The sequence below is a fragment of the Corticium candelabrum genome, chromosome 2 (assembly GCF_963422355.1).
Source record: "Corticium candelabrum chromosome 2, ooCorCand1.1, whole genome shotgun sequence".
Lineage (NCBI taxonomy): Eukaryota > Metazoa > Porifera > Homoscleromorpha > Homosclerophorida > Plakinidae > Corticium > Corticium candelabrum.
Window position 1 is genome coordinate 4,250,301 of NC_085086.1, and position 24,209 is coordinate 4,274,509.

The following is a 24,209-nucleotide window of genomic DNA, read 5'->3' on the forward strand; positions in this document are numbered from 1 at the left end:
TCTCTCTGTTACTCTCAGTCACACCGACCCTCCGTTACGGAACTTCTTCTCCCTCTTCCTCTTCTCCTCTCTCTCACTCTTCCTTCTTCTTGCTGACCGGCGAACTGTACTCTCCGAATGACTGCTTCCCAATAGATCTTATTAGCTCCTCCTCTTAATCTTATTTATAGTATCGCAGCCCCTCCCAAACTCCATATCTAGAGACGTGACACGTGTATTTTATTTATTAGCAGTCAGAATGACGCTCAAATACGCTAGATTAAGAACGAGCAGCTTCTGAAATATGTAGACTACACACCAGTCTGACATGGCCCATATCCTATTCAAATTTGATCACCGTACCTAGATATACATGAGTAAAGTATTCAGTCATGCATTCATAAATTGTAAGACTTGTGCGTCGACTCTGTAAGGCATTCCTTGAGTTTGTGAAATCCCAGAGTTTGATACTACAGTCCTGATTATATATGGCAATATGTTATTGGTCTAATATACAATTCAGAAAATTTATTTTTGTTGCGAACATCCAAATTACTTCTTTAATTTTCAAGTGATTGATGTTAGTTTCTACCGTTCAACCACCAGTCACAGTCACAAACAAAAATTCATGAAATTAATGAGTTTTTCATACATCCCCTTTGGATGTCTAACAATTAAGTAGCGTACTCTCTAGTTAATAATTTGGTACATTTTTATAGGCAGTTGAATCGTCTTTGAAGTGGAATTCACGTTGACACCATTTCTGTAGTTTCTCTCGTTAACTAACTTTGGACAAAGACAGTTAACATCTGTGTCCACCTTTTTTCTTTATAGACAGAGCAAGGGAGCTTCCAGGTTTTAGCCATTTGGGTGCACCATTTTGCTTTTCACAAATGTCGGATACTTTGACTTCATAAGCGACTTTTAGGCCATTATTCGATTTTGACGATTTTATACAAACCACGATAATTATTAGAGATTCTGTAAATTTGAGCATGCGGCAAAACCGAGAGTAATTTAAATATCTTTAACTGCGTCATTGTTGTTGTTTGCTTCTTTTTTTTCTCGTTACCCTCGACAGACATTAATTCACAGTCTTTACACTGTAGTCATAGCTAGATTTAACTATAATCAGACATGGTTTGACTAATAGGTGACTTACATTTATTAATTCCAGCACTGATATTGTTTGGCAAAGTGATTTTCATTACCATAACATCCTTTACACTGAAACTTTGACACTGCTGAGAAGAAGAGTCGTACATCCGTCTAGTCCTATTTTGGAAATTGCATTTTCCAGCGTCAAACGGCAGTTTACAGACGTCACTATAGTGGGGATGGCACTACATCTGGGATTGCACTCAGTGTATACAGTGCAGGATCTATCTTTCTCTATAGCTATACTTCATGGTTATCTATTGTGTTTTTACTCAAAATCGTTTGGGATAAAATAGCTTAGCTGAGACAGAATTAAAGTACGACTTTTGATCTACCCTTTGACCGTTCCTTGAAAGGTTTGTCTAGTCATATAATTAGAGGTCGTACCTGATTTTACGTTCCTTTACTTAGCCGGCTGTTCTGTAGATGCTACCGTTAATTAACAATAGAAGACGATACCAAAGTTAAAGGGGAACTCCCATGAAAATAGAAGTAACGTTCTCATGATAGTACTAAGTGGCCTGATTCTATTGGTACCTTTCTTTCTTAATAGAACTCTTTCTGAACGGAGAAATTGAGCTTCCAACGTGGGGGCGTAACCCTATGGTAGTCGCCATTTTGAGATGATGACGTACGAATATCTTACCGATTGCGCATGTGTTGTCATCAGAGTATATGGCGTAGCTTCCGTACAGTTTTGAGCCCGAATGTGATGACGCTGAGAGCAGTTCGAGTTCGGGAAACTCTCATGAAATTGATTCGGACACAGAGGACGAAATCCCCGAGCGCTTGGTCAACTCAGACTGGTGCACATGCGGTCAGTGTGTTGTCATGCCCACTGCCTTTGCTGCCAAGAGTTTGACGCGCTAAGTTAGAGACTCTGTGGTTTACGGTGTGTGGTAGAACACGCAACTTTTGAGCTTGTCTGCCTCAACTACGACGTTCTGCACACTGCTGTGTCCGCAGTGGTAGATGTCACTGAAGATTCCTTCACAGAACCTCTGAATCACAGGTTTCTTGACACAAGTGCGTACGGTATTGCCATTTTGTTTATTGTCTTTCACTTTACAGGCTTTTGAGGTCGACAGCATACAGGCAGTTCACACATTGGGCTCCTACGAGACTGGGCAGGCGTGCTAAAATGGTCATACCATCATGTGTAGTTTTGCTATTAGAAGACCTTTCCCAGAAGAAGGCGAAGTGTACGTGGGGTTTAGGGAGCATCATGATTAGACATGATTTTGACAATAATGCTTGTAACTACCTAATTCTAAGAATCTGTGTCAACTAATGTCCCATCTTATACATGCTATAGCGTTTATATGCCATAGTTGTATGTTCTATGTAAATCTTGTTTTACGAGCACTAACAACAGTTTCCTTGAGTGGTCTTTCACAGGTGGCAATGTTGGCTGGTAAAATCACTGGAGGTTGTCTGGCTTTGTGTTTTCGAAGAGGTTGTGAATTCAGCTGTCGTTTATTTAAAACTGCTTTAAGGATTCCTTGCAGATAGCCGTAGCTCTTTGATTCAGTGATGGGCTTTGCAACCCAGATCTTGGTAGGTTTGGGAAAAACCACCTTGTATCTCACTTCTCCACTGCTAGTGGTAGCTTGCCTGTGTTGTGGTTATGATCAAGTGCAGCCAGCTGTGTTCTTGCAAGCATCCCCTTGTAGCTGAAATGTTGCCTCTTAGGACAATATTTAGTGAGAAGAGCATGGTAAACTTCCAAATTACCAGTGTGGCTGAAGTCCGTTAGCTTGTCAAGGTCTTTCAAAAGCTTCTTGTTTAGGACTACCGACTTCAGTGCATCATGTGCAGGAGAACATTTCCTTAACCACTGCTTTCGTTGCCTCTCTTCAAGTGACAATTCGTTGTGTTCACACTTGCAAGGGCGTAGACACCGGGGGGGCTTTGGGGGCTCAAGCCCCCCCAGAATTTGAGACTTGTATTTCAAATCTTTGATACATTAAGGGATAGGCAGTACGCGTACAACACAACACTACATTTACTAATTCAAAAGAGTTTAATCAAAGTGTCCGAATAGTCGTCTTCTGCTTTCATTACGTGTAACAAACTCATTCGCAACACCTTTTATTGGTAATGCATCAGTTTTGTCCTTATGGATATGGAGTATCATAGACCAGTTGAGACGACATTCACTTATTGTAGAACGTAGCCATGTCTTGAGTCTACGAAGAGCACTAAAACTTCTTTCACTTGTGGCGTTTGTTGCCGGCATTACCAGAATGAGCTTGACTACTTTGATGACTTCAGAAAAAAACTGTCTTTCTGCACTGCTTAAGGATTTGAGGTATACGACCAGAGACCGTACATCCGTCAGTGGCTGTTCAGTACCTGCATGAAGAAGAGTGAGCTGTGTTTGAAGTCGGTCTGGGTGACTGAAATCATCACCATAAAAATTGACAATCTCTTTCAGTGCTTCCGATTGCTGGGGTTGCTGAAGAGAAGTTACAACTGTCTCTAATTTCTGTAACATGTTGAATCCTTTCTGATGAAATCTATCTTTGACTGCTGCTAAAATCAAGTCAATGGCCTCAAAGTAAGCCCTTCGATAGATCTCCTTCACTTCTACTGGATGTACTGTTGCACCTTCTCCTACCTCGAATTGTCTTGGAACTTTCCTACGTCGTGGAAGGGTAGGGGATGGCACTTGAAGTGACAATCTTTTGCGTTCAACGTACTTCCAAAATATATCAAAGCACTCATCAGATCTCATTGACTGGATAGTTGTTGTTGTAGTACTGACTAGCTTTTGGCCTTCGCATGCTGAAATAGTAGAACTCTGTAAGGATCGGGACAGGTTGTCCACTATGTTCAGCAGCTTTCTTCCAAGTTCAACACCATAAACGAAGTCAAATGTGTCCATCTGCAAAGCGATTCCTCCAATTCTAGCTCTCATCTCAGTATCCTTTGTGGCTTCTTTTGCCACATCCCAAGTCATCTGAAGTGTAGTGTAGTTTTCAGATATTGACGTTAATGCCTCAGCCCTGACCGTCCATCGTGTAGGACAAAGAATCCGTAGTCCTGGAGAGCCAGCAGTGACAACATCTTTAAACTTCTTGAAGATGCTTTCACGTTCGGGTGATTTTTTTATCAACTTAGTAATTTCATGTACGGTCTCCAGAGCACTTCGCATGACCTTGATACCTTTCAACACATCCTGAGTCGCTAGGTTTAATGCATGACCATAGCAGTGTGTGTACAACGCACGGGGCTCTAGATCATTTAGTCTTTTTGCAACGCCTGACTTCGCTCCTGCCATGTTACTAGCGCCGTCGTAGCACTGGCCTCGGCAATGGTCAATCCTTAGATTCATGCGTAACAGGATATCTTGAACTGTTGCTAGTATAGAGTCAGCAGAAGTTGAGTCTAAGCTATACAGCCCTATTACTTCCTCATGGACTTCCAGATCATCATCTACGTATCGAAGACAGAAGACCATTTGTTCAGTATTGGACAAATCTGTAGTTTCATCTACCATGATAGTGTACCACTTTCCCGATACCTTCCTAACAACATCTCTCAGAATCATTAATGCCATGATACTGAGAATTTCATTTTGTATACAGGGGCTTGTGAACTTGGCCTGGCATTTGTCTAACCATTTCCAGAGCCTCGGATTGTCTTCAGCACGCATAATGAGGAGTTGCATTAAGTTGGAATCCCTTTCAAGAGCGACACTACCTTCAGGTTTAGACCGACCACGCATGGCGAGACCTTGCCGAGCAAGGTATCGAATGCAACTAATAATTATCTGTAACATATTCCTATTCTCAACCATTTCTTCTGCATAACCTTTCCCTAGCATTTGCCCAACATTCTGTTCCTTGCCAACCACCATATCCATAGCATCACGATGAAAGACTGATTTCTGATGTTTTTCAAATTTAGTGAGTGCTTTCTTCCAGTCTGTAAAGCCAGTTCTCACGAATTTATCGTCCAAGTTCCCAGCGCGCAGAGCAACTGAGCCTAAGTCCTTCTTCTCCGCCACCTGGCAGTAGAAGCAGAAGACTTTGTCATCTGCTTCTTGATAATGCAACCACGGGTATCTTCTATACCAAGAAGAACAGAATGCTCGCTGCTGCTTAGCAAATGTGCGATATGGGAAGGACAGCAAGGGTTGGTGAGGACTCCAAGGCATCAAGGTGGGCTGAGGCTGGGCGCCAGCAACCGGTCTTGTCTCGGAGGCATCAGTTGCGTCGGGCTGGTGAGAGTGGTGGCCGCTTTCAGAACTTGTAGAGGCTGGTCCAGCCACGTTGCTAGTTTGGGCGTGCTCTTGGGCGTCTTCTTCACCTGAGACATTGCTTTCATGGTCAATGCCAGTGGGATAGTTAGTTACACTTCCATCCGGTTGTTGCGCTTTCCGCAGCCACGCTATCAGAGACATTGTGATACGGATGCAGTCGGGTGATGAACGTGCACTGGGCGCATGCGCAAAAGCACAATTAGGCCTCTTGGTTAAGCCCCCCCAGTTTTAGAATTGTGTCTACGCCCCTGACTTGCCAAAAGATGTAGCATTCTCCCATGAATGGACATTGATTGTATGGTAAATAATAGAAATCCATTTCTCTCTTAGATTTTCAGCCTGTCTATTACATGATTTTGATGACCACCACAAGTGATTTGCCACAGATCTTATCCATGGAAGAAGGTTACTACAGCCCTTTGCCTTACCCAGTTGGGTTAACTTTTTGATAACACTTTTTGAAACGTGCCAAACATCATACTGATGATCTATATCAGGGAACTGCTTTTTCATGACAGACGTTATCTGCAGGTGTCTATCAGTAGCAATTTGAGCCACAGTTAATCCTTTAGTTACTAGCTCATTGACTGATCGTAGAAACCCCTCTTTTTCCATCCCAACAGAATTGGAAACTTCGCTGACCTGCACCAACTGAAAATCAACAATAAGCCCTGTATCTTGCTCCACTAGAGTATATGTACAATATTTAGCGGAATATCCAGGGCTGTCACATCGTCCATCTCCCAGTAGGTGTAAAGGGTTGTCTTTGAAGTTTTCTAGTATAGATTCCTGGTGACTTTTCCACGTTTCATTAACCACAGGACACAGGTATTCATCTTGCAATCGATAAAATGATGATTCCGAGATGAATTGCAATTTTATGATTTGAGCAAAGTGGCTGAATTTGCTGAATGTTCCTCCTGACAACAGAATCCCTGCTGCGGTTATAAGATTTCCGGCAGGTAGACCAGCAACAAGTGGTTGGGACTGCCAGTTTACATTATGCCCTTTTGAGCACTCCATTTTTACTACTAACATTGTTCCACTTGTTGATTCTGATTGGCTGACTACAGAAGAGCCACATGTTGGGCAGAATCGGAACAGTTCACTCAAGGAATTTCTGAAAACAATGAATTTTTGGTCCTCTTGACCACCCATTTCGATATCCGAATCTTGTGAAGTACAAGATGTGTCAAAGACGCAGTATTTCTCTGTTTCACTGTCTGTATTAGGAGAATGTGCCTCTTCATCAGACTCTGTGGACTGACAACTGTCAGTTACTGGTGTTACTAACCATGGGGCAATTTGTGGTGGCTGAAGTTGACTAGAATGCATGTCCTCGGGAATTGGTGAAGATTCTCTCACACAGTATAAATGTTCCTTTGTTTCAGCCAGGTCTCTAAGATCGTATTGCGTTGAAGCATCACAAAATTCACGTGCTTTGGTTCTAGGAGAATTGTTTTCTTTGTCGATTACTTGGTGGTGCTCATAATCATCATCAGAGTCAGGCACTCTAGCAACCTTAGCATGTTGTTTCATTACTTCAGTAAGGGCCTACATCAACAGGGTCTGCTGTAAGTGACAGGTTGATTGAAACAGACAGTAAATAGTAACCTGATTGTGTCTTCGTTTCTGTCCTGTTGATCGTTGTTTTCGTTTGGAGGTGAAAGTGAAAATTGTTGGGACAGCATCTGGCTTGAGGTGAATTCGTGGTTTTGTTCCCAGTAATTCTGCTTGCAAATCTCGTTGAAAACAGTCCGGTTCGAAGTGTTCACTGCAGACAAAGCTACTACGTCTAACAGGAGGATTCTGTAATCGAAGCTTTGTCAGCCATTGTTTCAGCAGAGGCTTGTTCCTAAGAGGTAAGTGATGAAAGCGCACACCACGTTTGCGATCTCCGTCCTTGTTGTTGCAACCGAACGCAATACAGTAAACCATTCTTTGTAATGTAATGGACAACTCACAAGTCAACGGCAGTAGACTAGCTGCAATATTACTTCTACGTAGTGAAATTATAGTCTCTACTCGCACATTACAACATGCCCTATTCAGTCAGCGTGACCGTATCAGGTCGTTTTCAGTCACGGCATTTGTTCCGCCTAGTCAACCTTGTACGCGTATGGCCTGAGGTAATAGTAAATGACATTACCACGCATCGTAGACGGCTCACACCCAAGGACGTTCTTAGTGAGCATCCAAGATACTGTGTTATTAGATGCTACATCCTTTCAAATTCTGACTGACCCTCGATATATCCTCGCTACACAGAGCAACATACGCGAGTAAGATATTGCTACGTCATCATTTCAAAATGGCGACTGCCATAAGGTTACGCCCCCATGTTCGAAGCTCAATTTCTCCGTTCAGAAAGAGTTGTATTAAGAAAGAAAGGTACCAATAGAGTCAGGGCACTTAGTACTATCGTGAGAACGTTACTTGTAATTTCGTGGGAGTTCCCCTTTAAGTTACGATTCACTTTCTCTGTTTCCCGGACTATCTGGCGACAACCTGACGGTGCTCATTTCCGGAAGTTTTGTTCTATGTATTTTTAATCATTAATGGCTAACAAATAATTTAGCATTATATCTGCTAAGATAACGTTCGTCCTTGTTTCTGTAACGTGTGATAAAGAGTGAGAAGACATCGACAGTGCTTTTCTCCAGGAACGGTACCATCAAGAAGAGGATTTGCGGATCACCGGAAAGGGCGGATACAGGATGTAACTGTTATCGGTGTGAAGTTTGACAAGTTTGTTGTACCTCTTTACGAGTCGAACTATCTTATTTCGCGTAACGGAAACTCTTAATTAATTATATTCTCGCACGCAACAACACCAATGTCTCCACTTCCTCACGTGCATATGAGAGGTATCAGTTCCATGTTCGTATGACCCGAAATCCGAAGGTCTGGAAATTTTCACACACTGCACACAATAATGATCTATTGTTGGGCAGTATACTCAATTTACATACAATATTTTCCCGGGTAACGAGTCGACTGTGGGTTGTCGGGTCTCTTTGCGCGGATGTCGGTTTGAGGGATTGCGGTTACACTTCGATCTTCATAGTCCCATTGCTGCGACGACTATTTCTCGTTAGCTTTTTGTTGACCAAAAGTCGGTAGAGCGGCTAGCTACAGACTATTCACACTAGACTCCAAAGCGCATTTAATTAATTAATGCGCATCGAATGTGCACTATTGACCCGTATTGACGTTTTTACATTAGAGTGCGCATTGTCTGTCAAGCCATATTCAACGCTCAAACCACATGCGGAGGTGGTTTGAAGGTGGCTTCGAGGAGTGTTGGCGGTTGCACGTGACTACCCACGCAACTCTTCCGGCGATGTGGGTTGAACTGCGCGTTGAATACGCATAGACACCATTACATCTTTTTGTCTCCTGAAGAGATGCATTTATACAAAGCAGACGCCTTCTGAGTAACAAGCGACAATTCTAGCGCCTGCTACTTAAAACAATCTACAGACATCTAGATTTTTAAGCAAGAACCGCGACGCCCGACGATGCCTTCTAGTAGGTCATTTACGTCCCAGCTTGTTGTAGTGCAATGCACTGATGTAATATTCACCAGATTCGTGCCGCTGGCTGGTGCTAACTGACGTAGCAGGATGTAGCGGTATGACACTACATGTATTTACACGTAATTAGTCAAAGACGTGGAAACGCAAGAGTGATGTCATGCGTGTAACCAGAATACAATGAAAACCACTGACAAAGAAACAGATGAGCGCAACCTCAATTTAGTTCCCAGTAGTTTGACCGTTTTTTTGGAAAAGCTACCGAGCTTAGTACTAACGTTTATAAATCTGTTACTACTTTTCACACGTTTTAGCAATTTTAACTGTAGTGCATGTGTCTCTGCCAGCTGTTGTTACAGATCTACAGCCGCTATACAGAGTCACCTTACCGGAAACGGAAGTAACGACCCACGTTATCAACGCGCAGGAGTGATTCTTCTCTGAATACACAGAGGTGCACAACGCTGCTTGTCGCTCTGTTGAGAAGATACAGCTGCAGGTCTCGGGTAAATTTGTGTGTGTGTGTGTGTGTGTGTGTGTGTGTGTGTGTGTGTGTGTGTGTGTGTGTGTGCGTGCGTGCGTGTGTGTGTGTTCAAATGTTGTCTGCCGATGATGTGACTAGTCATTAGTTTACAGTAGGACCTCAAAGATACGAACACCAGACAACCGAACTGACCGGTCAACCGAACAGCATGCTCTAGCGCGAGCGCGCGCTCTTGCAAAATTTGATCACGTAATGTAGCCACGCGCACGCGCACTTTTGCTTTTGAGAGAGCTCCTGGACCTTGCAGGACAAAAAAGGGGTTCTGCCTTGAAGCAAAAGACAATGGATTGTTATTTTAGTAACCCTTGAATTCGTTCTTACACTCTCACAGTTACTGTAGTTCACGTACTTATCCTTTTTGTTAGCCATACAGTGTACTCCTGTTTTCACAAGTTATGTAATCATCGATATTACAAACTTCAGACTTATGAACATTTCACAATTACGAACACCCAATTTCCCGAGGTGTTCGTATCTTTGAGGTCCTACTGTACTTCCTTTTCTGAACAAAAAACGGCTGCTTCTATTCGTAAAGTATGGCGGCAGCGCCTATACTTCGACTAGCCTTCTAACATACTTTTTCGATGTGCTCAGAAGTGACATATTTTAAATAGAAATAACGTACATTTTAGATCTTGCCATTACGACACAAGCCGTAGTAGTTTGAATCTTGTACTAGGACTTCCGTTGGTCGCGTGATGCCACTCTATGACGCCCAAGACGTCATACCACCTGCTGATGGCGTGATACACCAACTAGCAAACAGTGCGCTAGAAGGAATTGCCAAAATCTTTAGTAAGCAAGGCGATATAGCAAACTGTCTTGTTACACCCGAGGCTTGAAAGACTATAGGGTACAGTAACGCTGCCTGTGCACGCACACCAACGACCAACCGACCAACGACGCGTTAGGGTTAGATTGTTATCGCTGGTATTATTTTTGGCATCGCACTCTCTGTTCACTCTCACTTTAGACTTAAAAATCGCAATGACTTCTGTATTTTTACAGCCAGTCTTGTAAACTGGGCCTATACGAGAGGCTAAACATTCTGCATATCAAAGTCTCAGTACAGTAGCATGTGATTGTCACGAGAGTGCATGGATGCCGCCAACATCTAAGTGTTGCAATGACGGATGTTGCAGCAGCCAAGGCTTTAGCACTCTAGTGCTTTCTAAAGTATGTTGTCAAATTTGCAGACATGCACATTTTCCAGGATTTCGCAGTGGCGTAAAGGGTTTCCAGGTGCGCAAAACATCTTTCTGTCTAGTGGCTGTGCGATAACTGAACGTAGAATGCCTTTTTATAGGTATCTGGTTGTTTCTGGCTGGCTTCTATGTGGAGTGACTTACTATGAGCTCCTAGAGTCGATGTTCTCAAGAGACACATGTATATACTAAGACTTTTGATATGCAGAATCCTTACCTTCCTCTCTATATAGGCCCAGTGCTATTGAAAAAACACGACGGTCATTGCCATTTTCGTCAATGAGAGTGAACAGAGAGTAGACTGACAGGTGCCGTTGTACAGCGCGATGCTAAAAATGATACCGTGCAGCGATAACAATCTAACTCTAGCGCGCATCATGGGTCGGCTGCATTGCCGTATTTACTTTCCCGCCTCGGGTAATAAGTTGTTGCATATTTGGGGAATGAGCTATTCTACTTTGATTAGAATAGTGTGTAGGGTATGGGTGCGAAAGTGAGTACTTCTGGGAGGAAACGATGTGCGAATGCGTGTGCTTGTGCGTGTGCCCGCGCGCGCGGGCGTGTGTGTGCTAGAGATCGTGCTTTTGTGCGTATATGCATGCCTGTGATTGGGCATGAGTGTGCATGTGTATGCGTGCCTGTGTGTGATGTTCGCGCACAAGGGTGTGTGTCTATTTTGTTGTGTAGATAGAGTGGCTGGCAAACAAGTGGAAGTTAGTGCTTTCAAACGATATTGTTTATCTGTATCTACTACCATAACAGCAGTTGCCATTCTAGTTAACTAAATACTTAATTAATGTTGTCGTTTAACTAGTTTTTTCTCATATCGTTGAAAAGAGCAATGACCAACGTACCGCTGCTATTTGCTGTGACAGTTTTCTTGTTTCAACTACAACTTTCTCAAGGTATGTATTTATAATCGTTACATTACACAATTACCGTACAACCACTAATTCGTTTAGCATAGTAAGTTTTCTCAAAACGTTAACTGTTTACAAGAAAATATTTTCCTAGACTCAAAAACCTACTCTTATTCGAGTACAATTGCATTGCATGCGCTAAAAACAAAATGATCCAAACAGTCGAGATGTTGCCAGTGGCACGTCATGCGTACGCAATTTTCTTGAATTGCAAAATGTAGAGTACGGGCTCGTTACCATCTTAAAGTATGTAGTATAAAAGACATCAGTCTAGAAACTCATTACAATATAACTGGGTAATATAGATCAAGTTTGCTAAAAAACAATAGTGGTAAACATTAGCGAGGATAAAACAATTTAGTATTTGGAAAGAATTAGTGCAATAGGGTAGTTTGGTTTTAAATATGCAGTTTATGCACAGTAGTTTGATTGACATCAACATTTAATTACAGGAAATGAAATATCTTTACTATCAGCAACAGCCGAATTGAGCCCCGATACCTACACATCTGCTACAAATTCTTCTAGACATTCTAGTGCATCTGTGGCCATTGATGGAGACAACAGAAAAGGACGTGCCGGTGGATCGGAAGAGGAAATTCTGAAATGTGCATCTACGTCTTTGAAGCAAAAATCACTAAGTAATCCGGTGAAGCATTTGTTAATAAGAATGGAAAGAGCAGAATACATCTCGTATGTAAGACTACATTTGAGAGATGGATTAAGGAGACAGCACTTGCAGAACGGTCTAACGGTTAGTGTGGGTAACAGCCCTGACATCCAACATGCCTCGTCGTGTGGTAACAAAGCGTACAACGCCGTGCGTCATGGACAATCGCCGTTCTTTATTTGCATGAATTCTGCACAGTACATTTGGATCGTTTTACGAAATAGTGGATTGCCACTTCAAGTATGCGAAGTACGCGCATATAGTGGTATGTACGATATTTATTGTTTGCTATGCTCGAGCACTATTTGTCAATTTGTATGCATTTTGCTATAGGTTACATGAATTTGACTGCTCCAGGTATCGCATCATTGTCACACGGTCCATTTCAACAAGTGTCCTTTGCTACTAATGCTGTTGATGGCAATTCCGCTATTGGAAATTCAGCAGGTGACGGATTTGGAAACTGTGCTGTCAATGACATTAGTGAAAGTGAAAAAGATCAGCTTCAGTTTCTTCGTATCTCTTTGGGTCACGAGCAAGCGGTTTTGTCCGTTCGACTGCATTTGAGAGATGGAAGTCGCCGATACTCACACCAACAAGGCTTGCTTGTTGGGATAAGTAGCTCACACCGTGTACATGATTCCCAAAAACAATGTGGCTCAGCATATGATAAAAGTCAAGGACAGTCACCAACTTTTATCTGCAAAGCTACTGGAAGTTATGTCTGGTTGACCTTGACGTCACCACATTACCTGCAAGTCTGTGAAGTAGAAGTATATGCAGGTAAATAGTATTTTATCGTTGAAGTTATTGATGTAGTACAACATGATTTCTGTAACGTTTGACTTTGCAAATCATTATAATTTTCGATTCTGTTTCTATAACAGTCGTTCGCTGCGTTTCTCTCGGTCACCCTGCAAATGGACAATATCGCATAACAAGTGACTCCGTAGGTGGAGTTTTGTCGGTTAATTGCAACCAAGGATATGCTCCGACGTCACCAAAAAATGCTACATGTCAAAGCAGTGGAAACTGGAGTCGACCAATTCCGACTTGCGAAATAGGTAAAGATTATTCAAATTATGTTGTATTCACTAGGAAATATGTGTTTCTACTACAGTTTAATCTCATTAGCTAAAAGCCATCCATATGACGGGATCGCACAACTTACCTTCCAACCTACTGTATTCATACACCCATACACCGCTCTCAAAAAATGACCCGACTCGGAAGACATGTATCTTCCAATAAGAAAAGGACCTTTTATAAACGTGCTGACGTCTTCGTCGACTCAATCGACGAGGATTTAGCGCAGAGTGGACTGAATGAAACACGTGTGTACGGAGATAGCTATCGTACTACGGACAATACAACAAATAGCGGCAGGGTATACCGTTCAGCAAGAACAAATTCTATTTAGCAAGTAGGGTTAGCTATCGCAAACACGTTTAATTAAGATACCGTTGTGAGGCTCAAGATTATTAAGTAATTAGATATTATTTGTTAATTAATTTGACAACCTAAAGTGTCAATTTCGAATTTGTACGTGACTTCTGCAAGATTTTCATATTTTGAAATGTTATATTTAACCGTTTAAAGATATCGTGTTTACACACACACACACACACACACACACACACACACACACACACACACACACACACACACACACACACACACACACACACAAACAAACACCATGAACTGACAAGTCTCTTTTTGTGCTACGCGAGTTGTAAATATGACTATGAGTGCTCCTGAGCCATGATTTGCGAATTCTAGAGGTAAATTGTGGACCTCCCCCCAATATAACATTGGGACAATATTCTGGAAATGTCTTCACGTACAAAGGAAAAGTGGAATACAGCTGCAATAACGGCTATCACTTGGAAGGTCCCAACATCGTCGTATGTCAGCTGAATGGAGCATGGAACACAACGGACAAATTGAAGTGTAAACGTAAGACTGTTTTTAAGTGTTTTTCTTACTGGTTAGTTACAAATGCATGCATGTAATCGTATTACTGCACGGTTTAATACGAAACAGTAGAGTGTTTGGGTATCGCAATTCTCGGAGCCAGCAGGTATCAAACTCTATATATATGCAGTTAACAATGTGACTGTTATACATATAGTGTTATTATCATATAAGCAGAAGTTAGAGCTACAAGTATGAACGATTTTTATAAACATATTCTACTAGTTATAACTAATGTTATAGCTATTTCTATACTTTTCTACTTGTATATTTTTTATAGCGCATTGCCTTAAACCTGACAATCCACAACACGGCAGAGTAAACATTTTGACAAAAGTTGCAAATGAAAGACAGCTGGATGTTGGTACGAGCGTACAGTACGTCTGTTTTGAAAGCTACGTACGGGACGGAGACAACAGGAGAACATGTATCACATCGCTCATGTGGTCAGGAAGCGCTCCCACGTGCAGAAGTCAGATTAATGTAACGAGTATAATTGTTATACAGTCTATAACTAGTTTAAATTATAGAGGGAGACTGTGGAAAGAGTTTTAACACCCCCAACGGTAGATGCACATCGAGTGGCAGTTATATGAACGACAGAAGAACCTGCAAATGCAATGAAGGCTACAAGTTTTCAAATTCTCTAGATAAACAACAAATTGCAACATGTGTAATAAATAAGAACTTGGCTTCTTGGAACAAACATCTACCAAGCTGCAAACGTATAGTATTGTTGTCTAACGTATTTATCTCATCTGCAAACGTCTTTCTGCCTAGCGATAACTTGTCCTGAACTAACTGAATCAACAAATGCTTTTATGAAGTACGGAGGGAATTTCTACGGAAACGTTACAACATTTAAGTGTCCGTCGGGATTTATACTGCGAGGTTCTGATAGCATATTTTGTCAGGATGATGAAACGTGGTCGGGACCGCTACCATCGTGTATCAGTAGTAAATTCGTACACACTAATTTTCTATATCAATAATATTGTCATTATTGTAATATCTGTTTTAGAAAAACAATGCCGTCCATTAACATTTTCAGGACATGGCACAATGCACCCCGAAAAAAAATCCAAGCCATTTGAATACGGTCGTACTGTCTACTATAGCTGCAACAGTGGCTACATTTTAAAAGGGTCCGTATTGAGAAAATGTCAGGCATCAGGACGATGGACTGGAACCCAACCAGTGTGTCAGCGTAAGTAAAAAACGCGCATTCATTAAAAAGATAGCTATACGTACAGATTCTAACCTTCAACAGCACTGTGCATCGCTGTCAAAACAAAAGAGTAACTACGGAGATCACAACAAAGAGATTAATGATCCCATATATATATATATATATATATATGTTTGTGAAAGTATTTCTTTCTATTGTATGTATTGTTTACATTGCTATTAGTAAGCGATAGATCAGCGGTAACTTTACTTAATATTTAAATACTTTAATTAGTTCAATTAATGTTTATTTAGATAATTAAAATCATTGGTTACAGTACTGCAACACTCGCCTTTCTGGTATCCTTAGTTCTAAACCGTAGAATCAGAGACACAGTTGGGGTTTTGTTCGTTTTTTAATGCATTACAGATATGTCATTTTTTGACACTACTTTAGCTGTGTGCCTTCTTTGTGTTTTTGAAATTTCTATTCTGGTGTTCGCAGCGCTGGCTGTAACAATCTTTGGCAAAATCAAGGCAAATTAGAGGTCTGCGATAAGAGAAGACTAATCAATCTGTCGGCTAGTACTTATTGAGAGAAAATTGTCTGAGTTCTTGATAATGAGGCAGCTATAAAGAATTTTCTTTATGTTTACAACTTAGATACAGTAAAATTTGTAAAGGGGAATGGCAGTTACAAATGCTAACATGCTGGTAAATACTGCAACGGAAACCCTCTTTTTCCTTGCTTCTAGAGTGTGTTAAGTGTGTTACTGAAAATTGATAATTTGATTCGCTATATTAATAATAAATTGATGTATTTAAAATCATACTCTCTCAATTTTAGGATTTTTTAATTAAGCTAATAACTAATATGCATCTATGCATGAAGAAGAAAAGCAGGCAAATAGTACAATTCCAACTGCAAGACAGTCAATCCTTATCTGCAATATGGTTTAGCAATAAGAAATCCTGCCCTAGTCTAGCTAGAACGTTTCCAAATTTCTGCCAACTGACTTTTTACTGTTACCGTTTATATATAATTTTTGACGTGCCATATCATGCGAGTTTTTTTGGGTAACCTAAAACGTCTAGCGGTGCGTTCTTTGCGATTACGGGATTCCGGCCGATACTTTAGCGCATGGCACGTGTTGTACGCAATTTTCAACAGAACAGATGCGGCAGCAAAGTCTAAGCTGCCCCGCTAAAGTCACATCGCTTAAAACTAACAAACCAACGCAATAATTATTACTAAGTCGTTTTCAAAACATTAGCAACGTAATTCGTTTCTGTCCTAGTTAAATTTGATAGAACTTAATTAAGTTAAACAGAAACGGCATAAGCACTATTGTAAACTACAAGAATCATAAATATTAATAGTAATAGATTCCAAAATAAGAAAAAAATATACACTTGGATTTGCAATAAATAAAAATTTTTAGTAGGATCCTCGTCGAAAACCGTTTAGCTAAGGTGTGCTCTGAGTTGTAGTTGATAAGCGATTTGAAAAAGGATGCTGTAATTGCATGGGTAATAATTACGAAATGTCGATTGCTAGAGAGTTCTTAATAGTCGTCTCCGAATTTTAAAACGTATGTTAACTTTGGCACGTTAATTAAATTATATTATTTTATGTGGCATCCATTAATCTTCCTACCTAATTTTTTTAAATTCTGGTAAAGTCATTTTCCTTGTAGCTATTTCACAAGCGTACAATAAAAGATGATAGCTACATTGCCAACAAATGCAAAATCTCTGCATGGGAACGGAATTGCATTATCACTGCCTCGCACGAATACTAAAGTTTTAGCTGGTTTGTCGTGACACATTGAAAATTAGCCATTCAGAGAGGCTAAACAACATGGCAAACAGTGGCGTAGATCTTTGTTGTCCAATGTGGGTTTCAGATAATACGGTTATTTATTGTCTTTCTAATGGATCTGACTTGACAGACTGCAGCCTCTGCCAACATTTTAATAACAGCTTAATCTGACAGTTTGCAAGATTTATTCAAAAATGAGTAACTCAAAAAGTAATCAGGAGCGCTGAATTAAAAGTATGAGAAAGTTTCTAGGCAAAGTAAAAACATGCCAGCGTATTTATGTCTCTTACTAATAATTTGGCCACGATACCACCATTGCATGAGACTTGGCAGAAAGAGTTGATCTAATTGATGAAAATGACACTTTTGCGGTCGTCACAGACAAAGCTAGGAGGCTAAATTAGAGAAAAATTACATCCCGACCCTAAGGTAACCATTAACGCCAAAATAGCGACTGATCCTGAAACTATTTTAATTAACATGTATTAGTACCGTTAATAAATTTGGCTCCTTACCCTACAAAGCCTCGCCACTAATCCGTAGTACAAGAATTTAGTTAACTGAACGTAAACCTACAGTTGAATATACGTCTAGATATTTTCTAATCTTTGTACTAACTTACTTAATTAATCAATTGTTTGTGCGTACAATCAAAGTATCTTATACTTTATAAAGTATATGTATTCTTTCTACTAGACGCGTGCGCAATGGTTAATTGCGCAGCGGCTGAAAAGTGCGAATTTAACAGCAAAACAAAAGCAGGGGAATGTCGGTGTTTGGAGAGAACTGACTGTCCTTCCGATCGTGATCAAGTTTGTGGATCTGACGGCGTTACGTACCTGAACGACTGCGTAATGAAAGTGTCAGCCTGTCGAGAGAACAAGAACGTTAGCAGTGTAGGAGAGAGAGACTGTCTTTTTGGTATGATCATACGATAGTTTCAGAGCAACATCGCGAGTTTACTAATTTTGTCTTATGTGGCTTAGCTGGGAAGTGCAGCGGTTCTAAACCTGCGTCACCCGATGGCGTCACATGTAGAGCGCACATATTTAAATACTGGTTCAACAAGAATACCGGGCAGTGTGAACAATTTGCCTACGGAGGATGCTATGAAGGAAGGAACCACTTTTACACTCAAGACGACTGCGAAACCGCATGCATTAATGGTATGCATGACTACTCTAGATCTAGCATGCCTAGCCTGCATTGCGTGTAAAGTTTCCTCATTATTTAGATATAAGTAACAAATAAATACGTTGCATGATAGACATTGCATGCAATATCATCAGATAGTCTAAGATTTTATTAATTAATGTATCATCATTTATTCTATTTTTGGTATAACTCATGTTTGGTCAAGCTGTGGCTAGCTTGTTTTAGTTGTCATACACTTATATACAGTTTCAGACATTGCTCAGATTGCATATGTCGATTTACACGTGCATGTGAATGCACCGTTTGTGTGTCACATACAATCAACAGGTTTTACCGTACAATGGTATATCAAATGTTCTATGTAACATAGCTGTTGCTGATTCTATACCTCCCTAGACGAGATTTGTAAACTACCACTTGATGTCGGAAAATGCAATTTTCAAAACAAAACTAGATGGTATTACAACCCTTCATCTGAGAAGTGTAAACCATTTCAGTACGGAGGATGTTTTGGTAACGAGAATCATTTTGCAAGCCAAAATCAATGTCGGAAAAAATGTATGTCACATGTTAAATTATTATGACAGGTTGTCTTGATTGATCGTATATTGCAGGTTGCGAATGTCCCACAAAAATCGCGAAAAAAATTGCAAGCAAACAGAACGACGCGCGTAAATACCTTACATTATTATTCTGTCATAAGCTTGCGTATTAACTGTATTTCATTAGTCATTGTTATTCGCGTTAAATCGCCAAAGTTAACTGATGGCAAGAAAGTCACATATGAAGTCAAAGTGTCGGATATTTGCAAATCGAACAGTGGGGCGCCCAGATGGCTCAAAGCTGGAAACCTCCTTACTTTGTCTGTAAACGAAGAGCAGAACAATGATATCAGCTGCCTCTGTCCAAATTTAGTGAGCGGAAGATCGTACAGAATGGGAGTCAATTTGGGATCCACTTCTAAAACGATTGAACTACCGATGTCGTTTTACCTAAAAGTGGGAACTACATGCTAACATCCACAACGGATGTGTTGGAACTACAACTAGTTTAAGACTGACTGCATCAATTTTTCTTTGTGTTTGTATAACTAGTGTGTTTGCATAGACAGTGAAAGCTGAAGCAACCACTTGATAGCTAACATAGAAAAAATTTCATTGTTAGAGACAGAAAATTAGATTTTCTGAATTCTGTGTGTATGTGACTGCACTTTTGTAGATTTGCAGTTTCTAGTGAACACGTACAGTCTGAGCGTGAAGCGCCTGACAGAGGAACCCGACATCTGTGCATGCTGTCAGAGGTGTATGTGCATGATTGACGATGTGCGTACCCATCTAGTTAGATACTGTGATACTGTGTTTTACGTAGTTTGACACTAAAAGCGACATGTGTTTAATTAATTGTTTCCTTTTAAAATTATTTATAAATAGGTATATACGTACGCCCCAATATCTGCTACATAATTAAGATAGTATGTAGCTTCTCTATAGTTTAGTTCTATCAGGTACTTTTTCTGGGTGTACTAGTCACGTGACTTTGCAGCTCTCATTACTTACTCGGGCGTGCGACAGCTTACCCCTTTCACGTGGTCACTACAAAATCGGTAATGTGAAATCACCAGTTCCAAAAATCAGTGAGCTGTTAGATGGCTATGGCGCTGGCAATCTATCGGTGGCTTTGCTGGTCTTGCTACAATAATTTCATACTGATTCAGATGTCGGACGAGTTCACACTTCTGTTTATGGTACTGAACTGTTGGGATCTCACATTGTTGGTCCAGAGGATTTATTTATCAAGTAATTTGGTAGTCGTGTGGATAAGGTTTTAGAAGCTCAAAGTATATTATCAGAATAGGAGAATTTGCAGGTAGCAATTCAGTTACTACAGAGTTGTCTAAGCGTTTTGCAATTAAACCACCTACTTCGAACCATTCCTGGTCACTTTATTATTGAACAGCTTTCTCGTTTTGATTCTGGCTGGAGACATTCACTATGTCAAATAACCAATTCGTCTATTCCGGATCCAGCTTGGATGCAAGCAACTCTGCCTCTACGATTCGGAGGTTTAGGTTTACGAATTGTCTTGGAATCATCATCAGCTGCCTTTCTAGGCAGTTGCAACGCTACACGTGACCTGGTTCAGCGTTTGTTAGAAGCAGGAAGTTCTAGAAATGTTTACACTTTGGATTCGATAATTTGTGTATCAGTCAAAGCTCTTTTTCTCAAACTTGAACATTGTCGGGTGAAATTAGGAAAAGAAAAAGATTTTCTGTACAACTTGAAAATCCTATAGGCACTAATGAGCCTGCCTTTCTTACTTCAACGCAAAAGGCACTACAGTTGCAGCTGGATGTCATTCATTTTCAGTCTCTTAAGGACATGAGCAGTATGAGAGACAGAGCAAGGCTTAATACCATCTTTTCCGCTTATGCTGGAGCATAGCTGAGTGCAGTCCCAACCCAAATCTTGACCTGTCCATGCTTCAACATGAGTTCATTATTTCCATCATAATTTGGCTTGGCATTCCTCTGTTTCCGGATTCTCCTGACTCGCTCAGATGTGTTTGTGGCAGTGTCATCGACTCTCATGGAGACTAGTTGCTGGGTTGTGGTTACGATTCAGCTCTTAATTTATAGCAGACGTCAGGATGCTATATGTGACATTATTTGGCATGCCTTATTGAGAGACAATTAACAAAGCAGCCAGGAGAGAACAGATATGTTCTAGTAACTCTAAGGCTCGTCCTGGTGACATTTTCATCCAGACTTTGTTGATGGCAGTCCTGCTTTCTTTGACGTAACAGTTCGTAACACTGTCCACGTAGGTACGTATGTGAAGCTACAGAAATGGCTGGAGCCGCTGCAAGGGCAGGAGAATTGGAAAAGGATTACAAACACGAGCAATCGGTATTAAAATGTGGAGGACTCAGGCGCGGATCCGGAGCCCCAAGATGGGGGGTGCACAAGTAATATCAATAAAAGTGTATTTGATATTAACAGAAACTCCACCTACAGAAGCTCATTAGTTATGAAACGGCACTACGCCATAAACTGCCAATTAGCCATCTGAGATATTGATCAGTTCCATCTTTCGAGAATGTTTTCTGGCAAAAACACTGATGACTTCCTCGTAGTCTATTTCCATAGGGTAGTGAAAATGTAGCAAGGCGAGACCGTTAAGTCTTGTCTGCCCCATTGTGGAACGCAGGTAAGTTTTAAGTCGTCGTAGTCCACTTATGCTGCGCTCGCAACTACAAGTGGTTACCGGTAGTGTGCAAATAATTCTCAAGAGTGTATTTACATTTGGGAAATATGTATACTGTTCATCTGAACCGGCTGCTAGAGCTTGCTGCGGAGTTGAGGGCAAGTCTACAATTTCGAAACCCTGCCAGTAAACGTTCCAACATACCAGCTCCTCGTCAAAAGTCGCAGGACTAGGGAGATCCGTCTGGTAAAACGCTCCAAGCTCTTCAGCGTGTCTTTTCCAGAAGGGGGCTGTACGCATAGCGAGAGGTACAAGGCTTGGGCCAAGCACTGACTTCTTCTGCGTGTCAGAAAGTCGTTCCCTGAACAGCACAAACAAAAGAGATCGTCAAGGTACCACCAACATTTGTGTTAATTAAACACTTACTTCATTTGACCAAGAAAGTGATCTAAAAACGGAATAGCAATAGTCCTTCTAAAGTACTCTTCTGCCGTCTCTGCTGAAACATTTGCACGATTCCTTTGTCTACCACAACGTCGGGGTAAGGACGGATCATAGTCCGACTCCCCTACAGCTTCACGAACTTTTTCAGCCGCATATTTGAACCATCGGTCACTGTATTCCGACACATTGTCCCTGAAATGCTGCAGCCCTTGGCAAGTCATGTCTACATCTTTATACACTTTACTTAAGTCTATAGAGGACGATTGTAGCTTGACACTAAGACCCTTTACAATAGACATCACTTTGAACATAGCTGTGAAAGCCATCACAAACTCAACTGACTTATACAATGGAGAAGGGTAGTAGCATCTGTGACGGTTTCTCTGTTCCATCCAGTAGAAGAATCCTTGATGTCTTCAAATACTACTATGAGAGTTGCAAATAGTTGGTCAAAGTTCTCTAGAGCATCGTGTGTTTGAATCCAGCGCGTTTTACAAAGCCCTAGAAGTTTCGTTCTCCTTGGGGCCTGATCCTGGCCTTGCTCACAAATTTTCTTCTCCAGGAAGGCCTGCCGCTTTGGTGAATATTTAAAAAAGTCAGCTACTTTGGTTATAACTCCCATGGCATTTCTTACTGCTGGTATTTTACAAGCTTCTACAATGACCAAATTAAGCTTATGGGATGCACAATGTACATACACTGCCTTGGGAAACTCTGCCTGAATTTTAGCCTTGACACCCCTGAGATTTCCGGCCATGTTCCCAGCACCATCGTAACCCTGTCCTCTGAGGAAGTCAGCATCTAACCCATATCGCCTTATTGTGTCAAGTATCAAAGAGGCTAAGGCTTCACCAGAGATGCCCTCTTCACAAGAAAAAAATCCGATAAACTCTTCTTTCAATTCAAATTGAACATCAACGTATCTGATGACCAGACTCAACTGCTCGATATTTGAACAGTCAGCTGCTTCATCTGCTAGTACGGCAAAATACTTGCCTTTGGAGACTTCATACACAATCTTCTCTCTGATCCAGTTGCCTATGATATCAATCAAGTCATTCTGGATTGTTTTTGATCGATATAGCGCGTTCTTTGGCGCAGACATGAAGTGTTCTTGTAGTTCTTTGTTGCCAGAATCAAGTCGAAAGTCAAGCAGGGCTTGGAAATTTCCAGGATTATGACAAGTTTCAGCTATCCACTTGCTGTCATCTGTATGGCCTCTGAAAGGAATATTTTGCTTACCAAGGAAGACTATGGTCTTCACTATTGAGCGCAGTATCGACCTGTTCTTACACACTCTCTTAGCAACAGCCGTCTGTGCTTCCTGAATAACTGGCAATCGTATCTGCTTCATTCTGGCAGTGAATTCAGCCAGAGCTACCAGGGCATCTCTGTGATACTGACAAGATCCATGATCTTTGAGCAGCGTCGTGGCCTTGTAGAACTCAGTGAGAGGCCAAGACATCAATGCTCCTACATTCTCCGGTCGCAAAACAGCAGACACGGGGCACAGAATCCACCATTGCAGTGCTTCGAATAGCGTAGCCATGAATACTTCTTTAGCCATGTTTGTTGAAAGCTACGCTTTTTCTTCCCATGCTCTTCGACCAAAGGGTATACAAAATCATCGCTTGGCTGATCAATATTTTGGAGTAGATTAAACCTGAAACAAGTTGATATCAATTAATCTTACTTGTCTCAAAGAACATTTACGTAGATACCTGTCAGATGATGAGAGCTCTTGCAAACGTTAGACCTCGTAGGGACGATTTCAGCAGCTTAGACCCAACTCACCAACAGGGGTATCCAAACATATTTCTTTTGTCGCCAAGAAATTTCGACGATTTGGCGACAAGACAGCGTGTTGGCGCCAAAGACCCCGGATGTAGAGCACGCTATATAATTACAATTATTAATTAGGCATGCTACATACAAGATTTTAAGAATCATGGGTGGACTGGTGTTTTCTATTTTAATTGCACTATTTGGTACTCATACCAGCAGTTATGAACAATGAAACACCTTATTAATATAATTAATTGACAAAATCTGCAAACTGAAATTTATCTATGCTGAAAAGTTCTAGCTGCTTCCACTACTGAGTTCCCGAACAATTCACTTACGCTTACTTGACAAACTTACAAACGGAAAGTCATCTACCG

General features: G+C 41.0%; 5 protein-coding genes across 5 annotated transcripts; 2 read left to right on the forward strand and 3 right to left on the reverse strand.

Moving 5' to 3' along the window:
- Positions 1 to 2,722: 2,722 nt before the first annotated feature.
- On the reverse strand, positions 2,723 to 5,637 carry LOC134176319 (zinc finger MYM-type protein 1-like). Its single transcript, XM_062642990.1, has 2 exons — positions 3,202 to 5,637; positions 2,723 to 2,991 (listed from the first exon to the last, which is right to left on the reverse strand). The coding sequence occupies exons 1-2, from the start codon at positions 5,543 to 5,545 to the stop codon at positions 2,723 to 2,725; spliced, it is 2,613 nt and encodes an 870-aa protein (XP_062498974.1). The 5' UTR covers positions 5,546 to 5,637.
- A 7-nt stretch (positions 5,638 to 5,644) lies between these two features.
- On the reverse strand, positions 5,645 to 7,342 carry LOC134176320 (uncharacterized). Its single transcript, XM_062642991.1, has 2 exons — positions 7,019 to 7,342; positions 5,645 to 6,958 (listed from the first exon to the last, which is right to left on the reverse strand). Exons 1-2 carry the CDS (start codon positions 7,340 to 7,342, stop codon positions 5,645 to 5,647), a joined length of 1,638 nt encoding a protein of 545 aa, XP_062498975.1.
- A 3,960-nt stretch (positions 7,343 to 11,302) lies between these two features.
- LOC134176321 (uncharacterized) lies at positions 11,303 to 14,852 on the forward strand. The gene is made up of 7 exons (XM_062642992.1): positions 11,303 to 11,594; positions 12,062 to 12,544; positions 12,613 to 13,062; positions 13,167 to 13,343; positions 14,062 to 14,238; positions 14,537 to 14,739; positions 14,787 to 14,852. Exons 1-7 carry the CDS (start codon positions 11,531 to 11,533, stop codon positions 14,850 to 14,852), a joined length of 1,620 nt encoding a protein of 539 aa, XP_062498976.1. The 5' UTR covers positions 11,303 to 11,530.
- A 26-nt stretch (positions 14,853 to 14,878) lies between these two features.
- Positions 14,879 to 19,669, forward strand: LOC134198561 (papilin-like). The gene is made up of 8 exons (XM_062667976.1): positions 14,879 to 14,981; positions 15,037 to 15,210; positions 15,278 to 15,463; positions 17,942 to 18,166; positions 18,232 to 18,411; positions 18,797 to 18,958; positions 19,015 to 19,071; positions 19,130 to 19,669. Exons 2-8 carry the CDS (start codon positions 15,078 to 15,080, stop codon positions 19,414 to 19,416), a joined length of 1,230 nt encoding a protein of 409 aa, XP_062523960.1. The 5' UTR covers positions 14,879 to 14,981; positions 15,037 to 15,077; the 3' UTR covers positions 19,417 to 19,669.
- Positions 19,670 to 22,372: 2,703 nt separating this feature from the next.
- On the reverse strand, positions 22,373 to 23,614 carry LOC134176322 (52 kDa repressor of the inhibitor of the protein kinase-like). The gene has a single exon (XM_062642993.1). It carries the CDS (start codon positions 23,612 to 23,614, stop codon positions 22,373 to 22,375), a length of 1,242 nt encoding a protein of 413 aa, XP_062498977.1.
- Between the last annotated feature and the right edge of the window lie 595 nt (positions 23,615 to 24,209).